This window comes from Zootoca vivipara, chromosome 3 (genome assembly GCF_965207765.1).
Source record: "Zootoca vivipara chromosome 3, rZooViv2.hap1.1, whole genome shotgun sequence".
Lineage (NCBI taxonomy): Eukaryota > Metazoa > Chordata > Lepidosauria > Squamata > Lacertidae > Zootoca > Zootoca vivipara.
In genome coordinates this window covers 83,355,667-83,374,314 of record NC_142586.1, presented here as the reverse complement: position 1 = coordinate 83,374,314, position 18,648 = coordinate 83,355,667, and the positions used below count along the sequence as shown (strand labels likewise).

At 38.8% G+C, this 18,648-nt stretch overlaps 1 protein-coding gene across 9 annotated transcripts in view; it reads left to right on the top strand.

Annotated features, from left to right (window-relative positions):
• Positions 1-18,648, top strand: part of BTBD9 (BTB domain containing 9) — a 149,116-nt gene that overhangs the window by 99,697 nt on the left and 30,771 nt on the right. For all 9 annotated transcript variants that reach the window (XM_035108137.3, XM_035108138.3, XM_035108139.3 and 6 more), the window contains one exon: positions 10,112-10,219. In XM_035108137.3, the coding sequence (XP_034964028.1) occupies positions 10,112-10,219 (108 nt within the window). The remainder of the gene's footprint in view (positions 1-10,111; positions 10,220-18,648) is intronic.

Sequence of the window (18,648 nt, the reverse complement as noted above, 5' to 3'; positions counted from 1 at the left end):
ATTGCTTGATGTAGTTGGAAATCATAGGCTTAGAAGACTTAATTAGTGCAATTTTCAGTGCCTGTTGACTGGCTACTTCTGTGTTTTCTTAAAATAGACGGTTAGATATTTTCTCTAGTTTACCTCCTCAACTATGAGGTTTATGGGGCAATGGGTATATTGGATAGAATGTTGGTGTTAGACCAAGGAAACATGGATTCACAGCCATGAATCTTACCATATGATCTTAGACAGAGAAATAGTAACAGCAAGGGTAAAAAGGTAAAAGGTAAAGGTAAAGGACCCCTGACAACTAAGTCCAGTTGCAGACGACTCTGGGGTTGTGGTGCTCATCTCGCTTTACAGGCCAAGGGAGCTGGCGTTTGTCCACAAACAGTTTTTCCGGGTCATGTGGCCAGCATGACTAAGCCACTTCTGGCGTAACTGAACACTGAAACCAGAGCAGCACATGGAAATGCTGTTTACCTTCCTGCTGGAGTGGTACCTATTTATTTACTTGGACTTTGGGGTGTGCTTTCGAACTGCTAGGTTGGCAGGAGCTGGGACCGAGCAACGGGAGCTCACCCCGTCACGGGGATTCGAACTGCCGACCTTCTGATCAGCAAGTCCAAGAGGCTCAGTAGTTTAGACCACAGCGCCACCCACATGGGTAGGGAAGCCTTTTCTTTCTGGGCACCATGGGCCAGTAGTGGAATGGGGGCAGAGGCAAAACTGGGCAGAACGACGAATGCATTTTGTGTGTGTGTCATAGGCTAGTTTTACACACACATCCCTCTCCGCCCTGCATCCAAGAAAGCAATAGGAATCAACAGAGTTCAAGGCACATTCCAGCCAAGCAAATGCACTCAAAGATGGTGTGAAGCATGATCAGTGGGGTGGAGCTTGGGGGAGGGGGCTGGGGAGAATTTCAGGAGCCAGATAGAGATGCTTGGAGGGATGCATTTGGCCCCTAGGCCTGATATTCCCCCTACCTGCCTTACAAGGTTATTGTGAGGGTAACACTGCAGTCAGAGCAAGCACACTGCTCTGAGCTCCTTGAAGGAAAGGCCAAAAAATGCACTACATAATTCATATGTAATACACTACTTTTGTAAAGATAAGTTGAAATATTCAAGATGCATTATCAAAGAAACATGGTAAGTGCTTTGGACAATTCCAATTTGGACAATATCCAGGGCTCGCATAGCATCTCCTTTTTCAGATAAATAATGCTGGACTTCATGGTTCTGGTCCTACTTAGTCGTTCCTAGAGAGTGAGGCTGGGAGAGTGCTCTTCAGCCCCATTGAGCCTTCATTGTGGAGTTCCACAGGGTTCAGTTTTACCCCCTGTGCTTTACTACATGAAACCAGAGTGGGGTTATTCAGAGTTTTGGAGTAGGCTGTCAGCAATATGCTGGTGACACACATCTCTGCTTTTCCTTTACATCTGCAGGTGTGGCAGTGGATGTGTCTTGCCTCAGTAATGGACTGGATGAGAGCCAACAAGCTGAAGCTCAATCCAGATAACCCTGTTAGTAGGCCCCAGTGTTAATCCCTAGACAGGGTGGATGGGAAGTTGCCTACTGTTGACGGGGTTACACACACACTGAAGGAGTGGGTACATAGCTTGGAGGTATTTCTGGATCCTTTGCTGTCACTGGAGGCTCAGGTGGCCTCGGTGGCATGGAGTGCCTTTCATCAGCTTTGGCTGGTGGCCCTGCTGCACCCCTATCTTGACTGGAAGGGAGACGTTAAAATATGCAGAGCCAGCAGGGATGACCACTAGAATCAGAAACCAAAATGACGAAGGATATAAGGAGGACTGGAAATATTTTATTGAATATATGAAAAAGTATTATAAACAGACAATCAGCCTAGCAGGATGGTAAGATTTTCAGCAGTGTAAGAAATAGCCAACATTTATATAAGGGGTTGTGATAGATGGAGACGCGAGAATAAGAGGAGAAAAAAGGAACCATGGGAGGGGAGGATGGGAAGCCAGTTAAGGAATGTATTTTGGATTTCTGTCTATTTATGGATTTCCCCCCTTCTTTTTTTAATTTCAGAGATTCTTTTTGTACTACTTTTGTTTATATCTTGTTGATATGGAAATGTATCAGAAATGCAAATAAAAATAACAAAGACAAATTACAGTATATATAATGTAGGGCCACAGTGAAATATGTAGCATTTCCAGTTCTACGGGGAAACCTTGTGAAATATAAGAAAAGGATATAACTGCCAACTATCAGCTAATCAAGAGCACTTACAATCCCCCCTCTGTATATGTATAATGTATATAATAATCTACACACACACACATCCCATACGGGGGAGGGAGCAGAAATTCTGTACTCAACGGATAACAGAATCTAGACCTGGGGTTATGAGCCAAGGAAGATTAATTCTATGACTGCCCCATTTTTAAGTGAAACTCCTCTTCTCTATTTTTAATGGATACATATTCTCCCCCTAGAGTACTAGGCTCTGATATTCTTACTAAAATGTAAGGTGGTGCAATCAAATTTTTATTACACTCATTGCTACCTATTTCAATTAATAGACTTCTAGCAAGGTTGATGCTTCTGAGGCAAATGTTTAATATTCTGGATATTGCAGGAAGTGAGCCGGATGAACTTCAAGTTCACTCAGCATTTCTTCCTACAGCCCAGAGGGCAAGATTGACTAACGAAGGCTAATTTAACATTTTCTTCTAATATAAGAAGTCTTTGTAGCAGAAACAACATTGCCCTAAACTGTTTTTTCCCTGCGATGTGTGCAGTTCTGCCTCCTTCACTTAAACATTCTCTTTCTGTCCTCGTGTATCCATCACAGCACAACCTAGCCTACTCATTAATGTTTACTGCGATACCTTGCTCAGAATACATTTGAAGGATTAGTATGTGGCATGAAATGTGGCCCTTGTGCCCAGAGTGCACTAGTGAATATTTATACTGGCACCTGAGAGGCATTTTGTGGTAGTCTGAAAGGGCAGGTCATGCAGACTGAATTCTGTGCAACATGTATTTTTCTTTAGCTTCTAATTATTCAGATGGTATCATGAAGAGGCAAATAAGAAACCTCAGTTGGGCTACTGTTGGCTTGTGCAAAAAAATACAATTTACCTCTTTTAAATTCACTTTTAGGGGTTTAGGTGGGTCAACATTAAAAAAAAACAGTAAGGTAACAGTTCAGTGAACCAGTCGACATGTTACTGACCTGGAAGTTGCTATTTTGTCCCCATACTTGTCAGTAGAGGATAGCACCTCAGACATCTTGCCTTACCCTATAGATGCCCAATTGACTGCTTCAGTCTGCCAAACTGGTACTGTTACAGGTGCCACACAATACTTGTTCTGTGTTTGTAAATAATAATAATATTTTAGTGTGGCAGCACCCACAATTTGGAATTCTGTGCCTTTTCACATCAAGCAGGCTCCTTCACTGTACAGGTGCCTTCTAAGAACATTTTTGTTTTGACAAGCCTACCTAGATATGTAGAATGTTTTCATGTAAATTCTATGAAATAAATAAGTAAACTAAATATCACGAAAGTTTACTCTAATTTACATAGTCATTAAGTTACTATAAAACTCTTTATCCTGTTACAGTGGTACCTCTGGTTAAGAACTTAATTTGTTCTGGAGGTCCATTCTTAACCTGAAACTGTTCTTAACCTGAGATACCATTTTAGCTAATGGGGCCTCCTGCTGCCGCCGCGTGATTTCTGTTCTCATCCTGAATCAAAGTTCTTAACCCAAGGTTAGCGGAGTCTGTAACCTGAAGCATTTGTAACCTGAAGCGTTTGTAACCCGAGGTACCACTGTATATTGAGACATTTTAGGAGTGGTTGCACCTTTTACCTTACTGCATTTTTAGCTATTCTCATCCACAGTTGTGTGTTTTGAATCAACTTAATATAGGCTTCAGCACTTTGGACAGCACTTATCGCCCTGTGTGGCTCTAGATAAATGTTTGATAGCAATAGTTCATCCTGCACTGTACAGAACTCAAGTGTGTCAACAGAACCTCTTTGCCAAGAAACTTCTAGAATTTAGCAGTCAGGATGATATATGACTCTGACTCTTACTAGCCGCCTTACTGTACCTTCTTACTAGCCTTGAATATTTGAATCGAGGAAATGTTGGGAATCTAAGTGAGATGCCCACATAGCAAAAGTTACCCACAGTTCCAGTCACCACATACAGGCAGCTTAAGATCTAAAAGAGTTTACTACTGTAGAAGATTAGGCTTCAGTAATACAGTTTCAGACGTTGATATACATACAGTTTGTAGGCTTTGGAGATGCAGATACATATATATACAAGTACAAAGTATCTCTGTTGTTCCAGCTTCAAGATGTAAAACAGACTCCGACTTACAGAGGCACTCACTGACTGACATGCCATAGCAACTGGCTTGGCTGACATGCACCTGTTGGTTTATCTCATACATGGGATGATCTGTGCTCATGAAGGAAATTAAGCCCTTCCTCCATGTCCAATTTCTCCAACAAGAAACGACAAAGTCATGCGATGATAAAAAGTATTCTCTTGGGGGGGGGGAATAATAGATTCGGGGGGGGGGATTACATATGTTTTTGCTTTTATCCATACTTGTAATTAAAAAGTGTTACAATGATTTATATCTGTGTTTATCTCATCACACATCTAAGATTCTGCCCTTAAGTTGACAGATATTTTTAATAAGCAAGTTAGCTACAGTCTTGCTTAGAGGCACCAAAAGACTTTTACAGCTACACAGAAAGATAGTGGGTGAGAAAGCAGAATTTCAGATAGCTGAGTCTTTCTTCTGACCAAGTATGCAATGATGCCTTTGGGAATTCTGACTGAATCAGCTCTAAATTTTTAATTTGCAGGAAGTCAGCACTAATGAGAACTTTAGTTTTCCTTCAGAAGCCTTTTATTTTTGCTTCTGAAATGATGACTTATTAATATTATTAATAGCCAGGCTTAAACAAAGGGTTCTGGAACAGCTTTTGTAAAGCTTGTTTGACCAGCCAATCTTAACCCCAGACAGTGTCAAAGGATTTAGAGATGTGGAGGGCAGTTTATTATTAAGTGCCATGCCCTTTAGGTAAGCAGGCTTCTGAATTAGTGAATATTTCCCCAGAACCTAATAGAGTTTATGTTTATCTCATAGCTATCAACCAACAGCATCATTAAAGGGGGGAAAAGAGGCTGCTGGTGGTGCAGGGTGAAATAATTTCTGCAGAAGTAATGTTTTTATTAGCAGTTGAAAGTAAACAAGATATCTTCAATAGGAAGAAAGGAATACATTAAAGAAAACTTAAATATTCTTTTAAGAAAGCTGTATGCCGTCTATAGAAAAAGTTACACTTTTATTTTGGTAAGAGAAAGATGTGTGGTTAAATTGCATTTTAAATCTAATGTAGAAGCAGCGAGCTTTTCAGTTGCTTTGGTGACATGCTGCTGTCATTTGAAATAGGCTTGATAAAGATGAGATTGGCGTTTACCATTCATAAATTTAAGAAAAGGCCTGCCTGTTAGCTCTCAGATGGCCTATAAAAACTATTTATGGAAATATACTGCATTGCTTCCTAAATTTAAAAGATAGGAGATTCCCGCAAATTAAGAAAGGTACCATTGAGTGCAAGAGTATGCCTGCATGGTAATTGAACAGACTTAAGGAAGCTGTAGAAGGCAATAAGGATTCGTTCAAAAGGGGGGGGGTAGAGGAGCAGATTGCTAAAAACATTAATCCAACAATAAATATGTCTTCAAATGTGTATCAGAAGCAGGAAACTGACCAGGGGGGCTGGCCAGATTTGCACTCTTCAGGGTGTATGTATATCTACTGATGAAAAAGTGAAATTCTGGCTATAGGTTTTAGAGGTCCCTTGGTTCCGGACTTCCTCCATGGACCACCCTCTCTCATTGAGTCTTCTCATCACTATTATCAACAGCTATTTCTGTTCTTCTTCTCCCAAATCATTAATCCAGTTTCAAAAAGCTTTTGACAAAGCACCTCATCAAAGACTCCTTAATACGCTTAGCAGTCATGGCATAAAAGAAGTCATTTTGTGGAACTCTGGTTATGAAACAGGAAACAGAGAATTGGAATAAATGGACAGGTCTCCCAGTGGAAGGATGTTGACGGTGGAGTTCCCCAGCTTCTTCATAAATGATTTAGAAGTAGAGCAGTGAAGTGGCCAAGTTTGCTGATGATCCTAAATTGTTCAGTGTGGTTGAAATAAAAAGAGATTGTGAAGAGTTCTGAAAGTATCTCTCCGAAGTGGCCAGGAAAGTGGCAAATGCAGTTCAATGTAAAGAGGTTGTTGTGAAATTTTAAAAAAACAAAGCACTTTAGATTCACCAAAAGTTCCATTATTTCGAGCTCTTAGTACACCTGCTCTCGTGAGAGTCACATGGGTCTTTAAGCTAAATCAGAATGCAATAACATTTATGCAAAACATTCAGCAAACAAGGTACAACTTTAACTTTCCCAAATTCACAATGGAAAAGAACAAGCTAGTTTCAACATTCCTCAACCTTTATAAATAAAATTGTTTGCCCTTTAGCATCAGCCTGCAAACAATATCTTCCCTTTCCTAGAAGGTTGCAGTTAACATGTGAAAGCAGAACATTACAAAATATTTGTTCCAAAGCTAGCGGTCAGCTTCACCTTTAGTTCAGGCCAACCTGCTTTTTTGTTTAACTGGAGCAGAGTTCATATCTTGAATTCTTAACAATTGGCAGAAACCAATTTGTTTTGGGAGGAGCAGGGTATCAGAACACATATTTAGAAAGATAGGTTTTTTTGGGGGGGAGGGTTGTAGATACGGTTTTGTTTTGTTTTGTTTTGTATAATGTTTGTTGTTGTTGTTTGTTTGTTTTTTGGGTTTTTTAAATAAAGAGAAATTATTCCCAGTGGTGAAAATAAAAGCACAGTGAGAAGAGTTTCAGAAGAATCTTTCTAAACTTGGTGAATGAACAACAAAATTGCAAATGAGGTTCAGTGAAAGTGTAAAGTGCATGTTGATGGGTGGGAGGAATCATAATTCAACATAAACACTGCAAAGTCAGTGTGTGGGAACAGTAAAGCTAATTTGTTACTAGGGATTTTAAAGAAATGAATCAAAATTGAAGATGTCAATATAGTCATAGCTTTATACAAATCTATGGTTAAACACTCTTAAAATACTGTACACAATTTTGGTTCCCTCTTCTCAAAAAGGCTGTTGTGCATCTGGAAATTATGCATTGAAACTGAATGGCAGGAGATTCTGGACAGATGATGCAGTATAGTATTTCACAGTGCAGATATTTAAATGTGTGGAATTTCCAACAACAGGAAGTGATTTCTGCTAGCTTAGATTGAAAAGCGGAGTGAATAAATTCATGGAGGATAGCTCTGTTAAGGGCTACTAATCATGATGGATTTATGCATTCTTCAGGCTCACAGGTCCCAGTTAATATCAATTCATGAGGAGGAACAATGGGAGGGGGTTATTATAGCTTACCCTTGTGCCCTCTTTGTGGGCTTCCTAGAGGTATCTGGTTGCTGTACAAAATGGGATGCTGGACTAGGTGGAACCCTAGTCTGATCCAGCAGGGCTTAGCATTCAACTAAGTTTTACTTCAAATAGCCCCATTAAAATTAATAAACATAAGTAAGTTAGGTGAATTAACTTCAGTGGGTCTGAGCAAAAATTCATTGAATACTACTCCATGTTCTTAGGAGTTAAAATGTTATATAAATCAGGGACAATCCCTAGGGATTCCATAGAAATCATCAAATGTCATCACTGCCTATTATGTTTGTATCATAATTATTGTGTGAGCCACATTTTTCCAAAAGAGAGACTAAATTATGAAAACTGCAATAATTATGTTCAGTAATTGTGTTGTAGAAGAGTAGGCTTTCCACAACAACAGTGCAAAATACAAGCAATGCAGGTCAATTTTACACTTTTTAGTCAGTGCCATTTAAGTGAATAAGCACCAAGGCATAGGCCTTTTAACTCTGGACCTGGTACAGTAGTAAATTAAACCCTTAAGCAAAAGAGCAGAAGTTAAAAATCACAATCAGCACAATGTAGCTTGCCATAACATGCATAATGCAGGCTTTCCAATTAGAACGCTGCAGTTTAAAAACTTTCTTTCTAGACTGATGAGAGAGCAATTATTTTAAGCAAAGTAAATGCAGTCTTCTGGCTCTGCTTCCAGTTACTTCTTGCTCCAATAGCAAAGACAAAGCTTTTGAAAACCATAGTTGCTATTGAATTTTGTATCAAAACAGCAGCAAAGAGAGCAATTTGTTGCTATAAACTCAAACTCAAATCCTGCTAATCAATGGTATGCAGCCAGCCAAAACATTTGTAAAAGATGTAAGCAAAATCACATTTGGTAATCAATTTATAAAAGCAGTTCATTGGTCCTAAAGAAAAATCAATAGTGAGCCTAAGAATAGGTGAATGAAGATATGTAATATAACCATGCATTTTATATACTTTCAAGATGAGCACTAACTAGGAAGTCTGTATTGGAGGTCCATGTGAAGGTTTTCTTGGTATAAATTGGCTAATTCACATCTTTATGAAGATCTGTGGAAGAGGCTTGAATAATTATGCATGCTTATATTCACTTCCACTTATTTTTTTTCTACTCTTTGGCCCGTTTGGTGTGAATTTCTAATTGGAATGGGTATACCTACATCATTTCTATTTAATGTGAATTTTTAAAAAGTAGTGGCACCTTTTTGTGTACGTCAATATCCTTGACACCAAGTAAGGACAGTTCTATTTTCCTTTCAAGTCTTCGGGCAGCACTTCAGTTGTCAGGAGTTCTGCTTCAGCTGATTTGCCAGCAGAGACCTTATTTGGAGGAAGCAGACCTGGCCACTGTCATTCATGCCATGGTTACATCCACATTAATCTACTGGTCTGCAATGCAGCTGCCTGGCTGCTTGTGAGATAAAGTAATCAGAGCATAAAACATATATTCTGTAACTAGCAGTGTTGATTACCAGTGTATTTCTGGACGGCTGCCTTTCAAGCATTCACTGGTTTGGGGCCATGCTATCTGAAGAAAATGTATCCAGACCTGCCCAGGCCTTGATACTGGCCACAGAGACCCTTCTCACAGGCCCACAATTAAGAATCATCTGGTTGGCAATCACAGAGCCTTTCAGTAGTGGCTACGTCACATTGTAACACCCTCCCATGGGATGTGTGCCTGGCTCCTTTCCTGATTGTGTTGAAACAAGCCTTAAATATATTGCTATTTGAAGTTGCTTTTAATTGGACTTCAACTGTTCCTGCTTCCTCCTCCCCGTCCTCTGTGTTGTATACTTTAATTGTCTTATCTTTTGTTTTTATGATTTTGACTCTGAACTACCTTGATACTGCCTTTGGCCCTGAAAGGTGGTCTAAAATCACCTACATAGATAAATAAGTACATTTTTTTGTTGGCCTGTGAATCAGAGGCTGACCATCACTTTAGCAATGCAATCATATTCACACTTGCCGACTGAACTAGTTTTCCACATGGATTGATTTTTACATAAATTAAGAATAATTTAGATGAATTGCAAAGAAATGCTCTAATTGACAAGATTTTATAGATTGCTTAGAAAGTTTAAAGTGGGAAAATTATTTGAAGCCAAATTATCAGGCATTCCAGAAAAATATGTATGCCCAGAATTCTGCTCCTACCTGCGGCTTTAAAGCAGGCTCCCCCCAAATGGTGTCCTCCAGATGTTTTTGGACTGTAACTCATCACCTCAGCTAGCACTTGGACTGATAGGAGTCATAGCTCAAAACATATAGAGCCACCAGGCCTAGATGAAAATAAAAAAGAAATAGTTGATAAAGAAGAATTTTAAGGAAGTAAGGATCTGGAATTACAGTATAGTTTACTTTTATGCCTACTTGTGGCCAAAATGTCCCCCTTTTAACTAAGGTACAGAATTCAAACTGCTGATTATTTGAGACACATTCCAAGACAAGCAGTTAACATAGGTTAACAGGAAAGTTTTTAGAAAGAAATTATGTAGTACATGGTTGGTTGGTTGGTTGGTTGGTTGGTTGGTTGGTTGGTTGGTTGGTTGGTTGGTGATCACTGAATTCTTACTGTTTCTGCTCATGCAGGTTACTTCTCTGGGATTGTGACGACAGAAGCTACAGCTATTACATTGAAGTTTCCACTAACCAGCAGCAGTGGACTATGGTGGCTGACAGAACAAAGGTTTCCTGCAAGTGAGTTTAATTTTCTTCTATTTGTACCTCATCCCTTTCCAATCTAATAGAATGCTTGTACATGACTAACCATCCAAAACTAAAAGGAGGGCAGAGTTTGTAGGGAGTATGCAGCAAGGATTAAATTCAAATGGTTCCAGCCAGGTTAAAATTGAATGGAGGATTCTGTTGTTGAACTAGCTGGAAAAGTTCCTTTGCTTGCCACCTCCACCCTTTGTTTAGGCAATGATTGTTGGCCCGAAGAGTTAAGCACTGTCACCACAAGCTAATGGGTAGGCCTTCAACATCTGGCTGGAAGCAGAATGCAGACTGAGAATCTGAGAACCAGAGACATGCTTGATTTGGCTGGATCCGAAGCTGTGACTAATGTAGAATTGAGACCGTTCAGGGTGTCAAAGCTGTGAACACCTCCATTTTACACTCAGGTTGTGCCTATGTGTGCATAAACCATTTATCCTAAAGATACCACAGTCTCTGCTGCCCCTCATTCTAAGGAAACTGAACCCTGGCTAAGCTCCTGCAATCCCTGGGATCTTGCTCCACTCGGAGAATGGGGTGGCATGTTAACAGTATATTACTAACAAAATAAATAAAAATGAAACATTGCTGATGATAAGAGACTGGGTAGGGATTTCCCTTGGCAGAGCCCAGCAGTTTTACACCACTTTCCAGTGTTAGGAGATTGCTTTAACTGTGACAGGAAGAGCTGGAGAAACAAAACAATATTTTATTTCTTTATTTGCTGTATTTCTTTTCCAACCTTCATTTATAAGGGTCCCAGGGCAAATCACAGTGCAGTATTCACAGTGAAGTAACAATAACACCAATCCTAGGACAATACCAGAACCAACTAAAACACCAATACCATGAAACAGCTGTATTTCTGCAGCTGTGGAATTGGTCTGTTACAGTTGGTCTCCCCGACCAACCTAATTTACCCCAAAAGGATATTAATATACTGCTTTAATATCTCATAAATTGAGGAAACCACTTTGTTTGGTCAATTCAGAATTAATTTTGACATTTGTTACATAAAGAAGCATGGAATCCTAGCTTTTAAAAAAGATTCTTCTAGTGACTCCAACTTGAAAAGTGAATTATTTGAGCAAAAGCAGTCTGCTTCTGCTGATGTTTGGTAGTGCTTCTGTTGCTGTTTCGTAAGTGTTTGGATAATGGCAGTCTCCTTCCTTGCCAATTCCTGTGTGCCTAATCTTGCATTGAAGATCTAATCCCTTGTTCATGTCATGAATTTATAGCATGAAGAATGATTGCAAAGTCCCAACTAGCTAGTTCACAGCAGGAAAAATAAGACAGACCGAAGGTAGCAAACACAAACTTCAACAAGCCTCTCTGATCAAGCGAGAGTGGCAAAGAAAATAATGCAGAAAGGGAGGGAGTAAAAGTAAATGGAAATCAGTTTACATGTCATAGACTGCATTTGATAGTCTAACCAAGTGTGAAAACTTCTTTTCAAGTCTGCTTCTGCTGCCTTTGGTCGATTTAATGGTATTTTAATGTAGTATTTTGTGTAGATTAATAATTTAGTACTCAAAGCCTGAAGTGACAGGCTATTTCCAAACTCCTCTTTTTACTCAGTCTCAAAAGGCTGGCAATGGAAATGATGGTATGTTTATTATCTTCACAGGAAAGCTTTCTGTCCTTAAATGGAAGCCAATTAATGCACAGTGATTGTATAATTGTCATTTTAAATGCTTCATATAGCCTTTACAAAACCCTGCTTTCTGGCTAACTTCTGTTGTTCTCCGCGCAGTATGACAGTAATGAAATCGATTCATGTTCTGTTCTGTCTAAAGGGCAAATATTTCTGATAAGTTTGCTTTGGTTTGTTAAGCTTGAACAATAGACATGTATGCTTGTTAAAAGATTTTGCGGATGAAGATTCTAGAACTTGGATTAAAGGCTAAAAAAATGGAGTTAGTAAGGCTCAGATTGCTGCTATGATTAATTCTTTAAATGAGCATCTGCCTAAGACACTATGAACAATCAGGAAACATTACTGTCAGTTTAAAGGTTGGTCTTTGAAGTTTTTTGTTTGTTCTGCTATGAAACGCATGCTGTTAATTGCATACTGAGCTGCTCTGTTGTCTTACGGGATTTGGCTACATATGATCAATCAAGTGCAGTGGTCCACTGATCGGCATATGAGTTCCTGGAGCAGGAACCCCCAACCTTTTTGAGTCTGTGGGCACACTTTGAATTTTCAGACTTTGTTGTGAGCAGCACCACGAAATGGCTGGAGTGAGAAGACGGGTTCTCACAAAATGGCTGCCGCTGGAGGTGTTCCCTGCCAGAAACAATGGGAGTGCTCTCCGCGTGCATTCGTTCATTCTCTCTCCCTCTCTCTCCCCCATCTCTCCTTTCTTGCTCTTTGTCTCTCTGCTCATAAGGTGCTGTGGAGGTGGCAGGGGGTGGGGATGGGCTCTAGCTAGCCAGCCAACCAAGGAAAAACTCAGACCCAAAGAATACATAAACACAGACGGTCTCAGAGTGAGAGAAACAGTCACAGGTTCAAAGAGGGGAAAACAAAACATGCAGAAATTTAGAAAGGGAGATAAAACACACATGCACATCCAGAGAGAGAATGCTCAGAAACATGTTTTGTTCTCTTGTCTTCCCTTCCCCTTGCTGAGCTAACTTTTTCTGATTATCTTTTGAAACCTTCCTTTGCTTCCAGGCATTTGGTGGTATATGATGACTCGCCATTATGTCAGCCGAGCATTTGATAATTGACTTGCTTGTTGGTGATGATGATTTTCCCATTATTTGTTGACAGTGGTGTGATGTCTCTTTTTAAGGACTTTGTGTGTTTTTTTTTCATTAAAAAACAACAACAACCCACTTGGTTGTAGGTCACCTTTAGACCACTCTGTAAGGCAGCTAACAAATTGAATAAATTATAATAAAGTAATCATATAATAATAACCTGGCCTATCAAGTGCTGATACTGGAAAAAGAGAAAATGGTCTATTCTTTTAAAGTTGGCTTATCCTAAACTATAGGAAATGTATTTCTGTGTGTGACATTCTTTGTACTTTTGTCATATTTATGGAAATTTACTGTGTTTGTAAAGATGGCCAGTGGCCCTTAGGGATGTGAAGCTTTTCTGTAAATTAAAAGAAGTTGGTTTTTTACATAGATTTATTGGTTCACAGAGAGGCTGCTACCTGTGACTGTTCTGAGACAATATGTGTAGTTACACACATTTCACATTTTTATTTGAGAATTTCAAAGAAAACTTGCTGTTGTGTGTGTGTGTGTGTGCATGCATATGTGCATGTGTGGAGAGAGACAGACATAGCATGGATTTAATTTCAAAACGTGATTTGCCATCTGCTATAGGATTATTAATCTTGATATTCTACAGAGAAAAGAGAGTTGACAGGCCCAAATATCATGCACTAAAAGTGTGTCTTTGCATCAAATACCAGCCTTAAATCAGTGTTCTGGGAGAGGTGCATTTTTCCTCATAACTACAGGGAGAATTCTTTTCAATTAACTTCCTTATAGTGAGTGCTGGACTATTAGTGAGAACTGTAGAGGTTCACAGTTAGCTCTATTCCTATAGTGGAAGAAAAATGTCTTGAAAAATAATTAGAATGAAATATGTAACTGGTTATTTCAAATCAATACATAAACTTGAACATTATTTGCCTTCACAGTTCCTGGCCATATGTACTTTTCTGTCTATTCTCCCCCCTCTTAGATTCCATTGTATAGCTTTCTTACGTGATCTCCCCCTCTTGGGCCTATCTACTGCCCAGCTCCTGTTTAGGATCAGAGCAGTTCTGTCAATGGGCAGCCCAGCCAATTCTTGCCATTTGCATTCACTGCCAACGGTACATGTTGTATGAGTTTTTAAGAAAACAAAGGGGAAATTGAACACCAAATGAGGTGTTTTCTCAAGAATGAGTTGGGTTTGCTGAGACATACATTCACACCTGTGTCTGCACTTATATTGGATTAAACCCCATTGAAGTGAATGTGTTTTCCTTTGTGAATGTGAAAGATGTACGGTACTTGCATCCATAGATTTTCATGCCCAAGAAGTAGCTGGGATAAGGGATTGATCTTCCTATGTGGGTATTCACCAAATGTAGAAAACCCATGTACATACTGCATGTTACATGTGAAAATGGAAGCAGATATATATTGCCATGTGCATGCACACTTTAAAGCTACAGTTACTAGCAGGTTCCCAATATTTTTACATTGAATCATAGAATCCCAGAGTTGGATGAGACCACAAGTGCCATCCAGTCCAACCCCCTGCCAAGCAGGAAACACTATCAAAGCATTCTTGACAGATGGCTGTCAAGCCTCTGCTTAAAGACCTCCAAAGAAGGAGACTCCACCACACTCCTTGGCAGCAAATTCCACTGTCAAACAGCTCTTACTGTCAGGAAGTTCTTCCTAATATTTAGGTTGAATCTTCTTTCTTGTAGTTTGAATCCATTGCTCCGTGTCTGCTTCTCTGGAGCAGCAGAAAACAGCCTTTCTCCCTCCTCTATGCAGCATCCTTTAATATATTTGAACATGGCTATCATATCACCCCTTAACCTTCTCTTCTCCAGGCTAAACATACCCAGCTCCCTAAGCCGTTCTTCATAAGGCATCGTTTCCAGGCCTTTGACCATTTTGGTTGCCCTCCTCTGGACACGTTCCAGCTTGTCAGTATCCTTCTTGAACTGTGGTGCCCAGAACTAAGACAGCAATCCTGTCTTAGATCTATGGAATTGATGTCTTTTTAGTGAAGCTGATTTTTCTCATTTAATTTTATTTTAAATATCAGCACAATGTATGGTTTTCATGTTCATTTGTCCCCTTCCAGTAATTCTGTTTATAAGTGATGACCATTACAATGAAAGCTCCTTCAATAAATCATAATTAAGCGAGCAGATCTCTTGACTAAATGTGGGTGCCCAATTAAATGCATAGTTACACTTGTGAAAGGTTGGCATTTGTACGCTTTAAAAAAAAACAGACAGCTTTGCTTCAAAAGTCAACCAAATTGCTTTTTATTATTTAGTTTTGTGGTACTTCTTGCTAGTAAATGTCACATGTAGAAAATTAAAAGATCCCACAAACTGTAGTTGAAACATCCATCTAGAGGAGTAATTGACGCTTTACATTTGCAACATTAGGTGATCTCTTTGAAAACCTTTTATCTTCTGTTTGTTCTTTTGATATTTATAAATGTTAACCAATGTAAATTATAGGGTTTGTGAACCTGAATACCCATAGTGAGGTCCCAAATGTTAAAATGTTTTTCTGAGTGGTGTAATACCTGTATTTAATATGTCTGACTATAGTACCTTTCCTCAACTTTTATAGGCATTTTAAAAGCAACTGAAACAAAATAAAAAAATTCCTTCCAGTAGCACCTTAGAGACCAACTAAGTTTGTCATTGGTATGAGCTTTCGTGTGCATGCACACTTCTTCAGATACACACATACCAATGACAAACTTTGTTGGTCTCTAAGGTGCTACTGGAAGGAATTTTTTATTTTGTTTCGACTACGTCAAACCAACATGGCTGCTGCTGTTGTTCTTGTTGTTTAGTCGTTTAGTCGTGTCCAACTCTTCATGACCCCATGGACCAGAGCACGGCAGGCACTCCTGTCTTGCACTGCCTCCCGCAGTTTGGTCAGACTCGTGTTCGTAGCTTCGAGAACACTGTCCAACCATCTCATCCTCTGTCGTCCCCTTCTCCTAGTGCCCTCAATCTTTCCCAACATCAGGGTCTTTTCCAGGGAGTCTTCTCTTCTCATGAGGTGGCCAAAGTATTGGAGCCTCAGCTTCACGATCTGTCCTTCCAGTGAGCACTCAGTGCTGATTTCCTTAAGAATGGATAAGTTTGATCTTCTAGCAGTCCATGGGACTCTCAAGAGTCTCCTCCAGCACAAACACGACTACCTACCTGTAATTCAAAGCAACGGTCATTGTTAAGGTTGCATGAGAATCTAATTTCATACAACTTCCTTCACTAGGAATGAATTATTAACGTGCATAACTTAGAGGCATCAATTCCTACATACATCTAACTCAGTAAAGAAATGCAAGACCATTAGGCCAATGGATGTTCAACCAAGTCCGTAAAGCTATAAAAGAAATGACATACCGTGTTTCTCCAAAAATAAGACACCGTCTTATATTTATTTTTCCTCAAAAAAACCACACGGTGGCTTATTTTCAGGGGATGTCTTTTTTTATTAAGTATGGTACAGTTTAAGCTACAAGGTTAAACTGCCTATCACTATGGCTTATTTTCGGGGTATGGCTTATTTTAGGAGAAACACGGTATTTTAAGGAGTTTTCTACAATGTAAGGGAATATAGTTTATTAAAGTATATTAAGATGTATACTTGGAGGGAATTGAGGTTTTTTGGTCTCACTTCAATATGTCATTATAAAAAAATCAAAAAATCTTTCATAGCTCCATGCAAATAATATAAAAAAACCAAAAAATCTTTCATGGCTCCATACAAGCCTTGGAGCTGGTTTCATGGGAAATTGCTCATCGCTGCAAACATAAAGAATTTTTAATATTATTATTGGTTGAGCTAAGCTTATAAAGCTTTTGGTTTTACTTGCCTGTTTAACATTTCACAGAGATGAGCAATTTTCATAAAGGTAGGGAATAAATTCGACCAATAATAAGGAATCTGAATACATTGTTCAAATGGTTCGGGAATTTTAAATCCATATTTTGAGACTTTCCAAAGACCAATTGCTGTTTTCCTCAATCATGAGTAAGAATTTCAGAATAGTTTTTTTTTACACTTTATTTATTTTATGGCTTTTCAAAAATGCATAATAAATACCCAAACTTTTAAAACAAACTTTCTAATCAGAAGTAAGTACATTATATTCTCGATCAACTTTCTTAGCAGCACCCTCCATCTCAATACATTAAGAATCCAAAGGTAATAAATAATATATTTTATTGTAATCAGTTTATTTTTGCCAGCTTATATATAAAAAAACATTCTAACAGTTACCTGAGATTGTATTATTGTCATAGACTGTACAGACACACATAGTTCTGAGCAAAAAATTAGTGGAAAATGCATGTGTCATCACTTAAATGTTCTAAATATTTTTGCCAATAACAGGTAAATAGTTCTTAACAACAAAAACCATGCGCTATACACAGAACATAAAATGCAGAGAATGTATGTGTCTTTTTAAAAATCACAACACACCCTTAAAAATATTCTTTAAAATGTTAAATACATAAAAAATACAATGTTGTAAATTGTTATATGTCAGACTAAGATAGATTAAGGCTGTCAACTCAGAACTCTACTGATGCAGAAATGGCAAGCTACACATTTATTATTTTAACATGTACCGGTAAGCAGAATTGTCACTGTAGAACTCTCTCATCAAAGCCTCAATTGCTGGATGCATTTCAGCTTGCTAGTCTTCCTCAGTGGTAGAAAATTAGAGAAATGTGCATGAAATAAATTCAAGTACGTACAGCAAATCATCCATCTTCTGGGCTCAAGGGACAGGCACACTTAAATGCTTCAGAATTCTCTCTTCCTACATTATAAAAACACTCAGTTAAACCATATACTCCCAAAGGGCATTTTCTGTTCCTAGAAGTGAAGAGGAAGACACTTTTTTTTGAACAGTTCACCACAGAGAAGATCTGCATTCGTAGTTCTTCAATTTTCTTAACGTTCAACTCAACTTCATTTCATTTTACTTAATTCTACAATATACCTGTGCTTTTTACAATCAAGTGCTATATCCATTTAATTGATTGATTGATTGATTGATTGGTTAGCTTATATATAAAGAAAATCTTCATTAAGAATATGCTCTGATCCCATGCAGTCAGTTCAAGGTGAAAGACCAAGCCCATGAATGAATCATTCGCTTGCATGCTCCTGGTTTATATAGGACATATGCAATCATAGTTTGACAGTTCAGATGTAGCAGCAACCAGGTAAACAAGAAGACCCTTGATGAATCAGACCAAAGGCCCATCTATTCAAGCATTCTACTCCCACGGTGGTTGAGCAGAAGTAGGATGTAAGCACAATAACACTCTCCCAATCATGTTCTCCAGTATAGTGCCCCTTATGCTGAATGAAATGCATAGCCATCATACTTAGTAACCATATCCTTCAGGAATTGGTCTAATCCATACAATGGTTTCTCAGTCTAAACCATTATCATCATACAGAGCATGCAAGGGAGAGTGAAGGGGAAATGCGTGAACAATGGGATTCATTTATGTGCATTAAACCTGAAATGACCCAATTTTTCAGAACAACAGTTACCTTCAAAATTAGGTACCCCAGAATTTAAAAAGCTGAAACCTTTTGTCCCAATGTCAGCATGGAAAAAACCCTGACCCCCCTCTTGTAAAGCAAAGCCAGCCAGCCAGAATAGTACC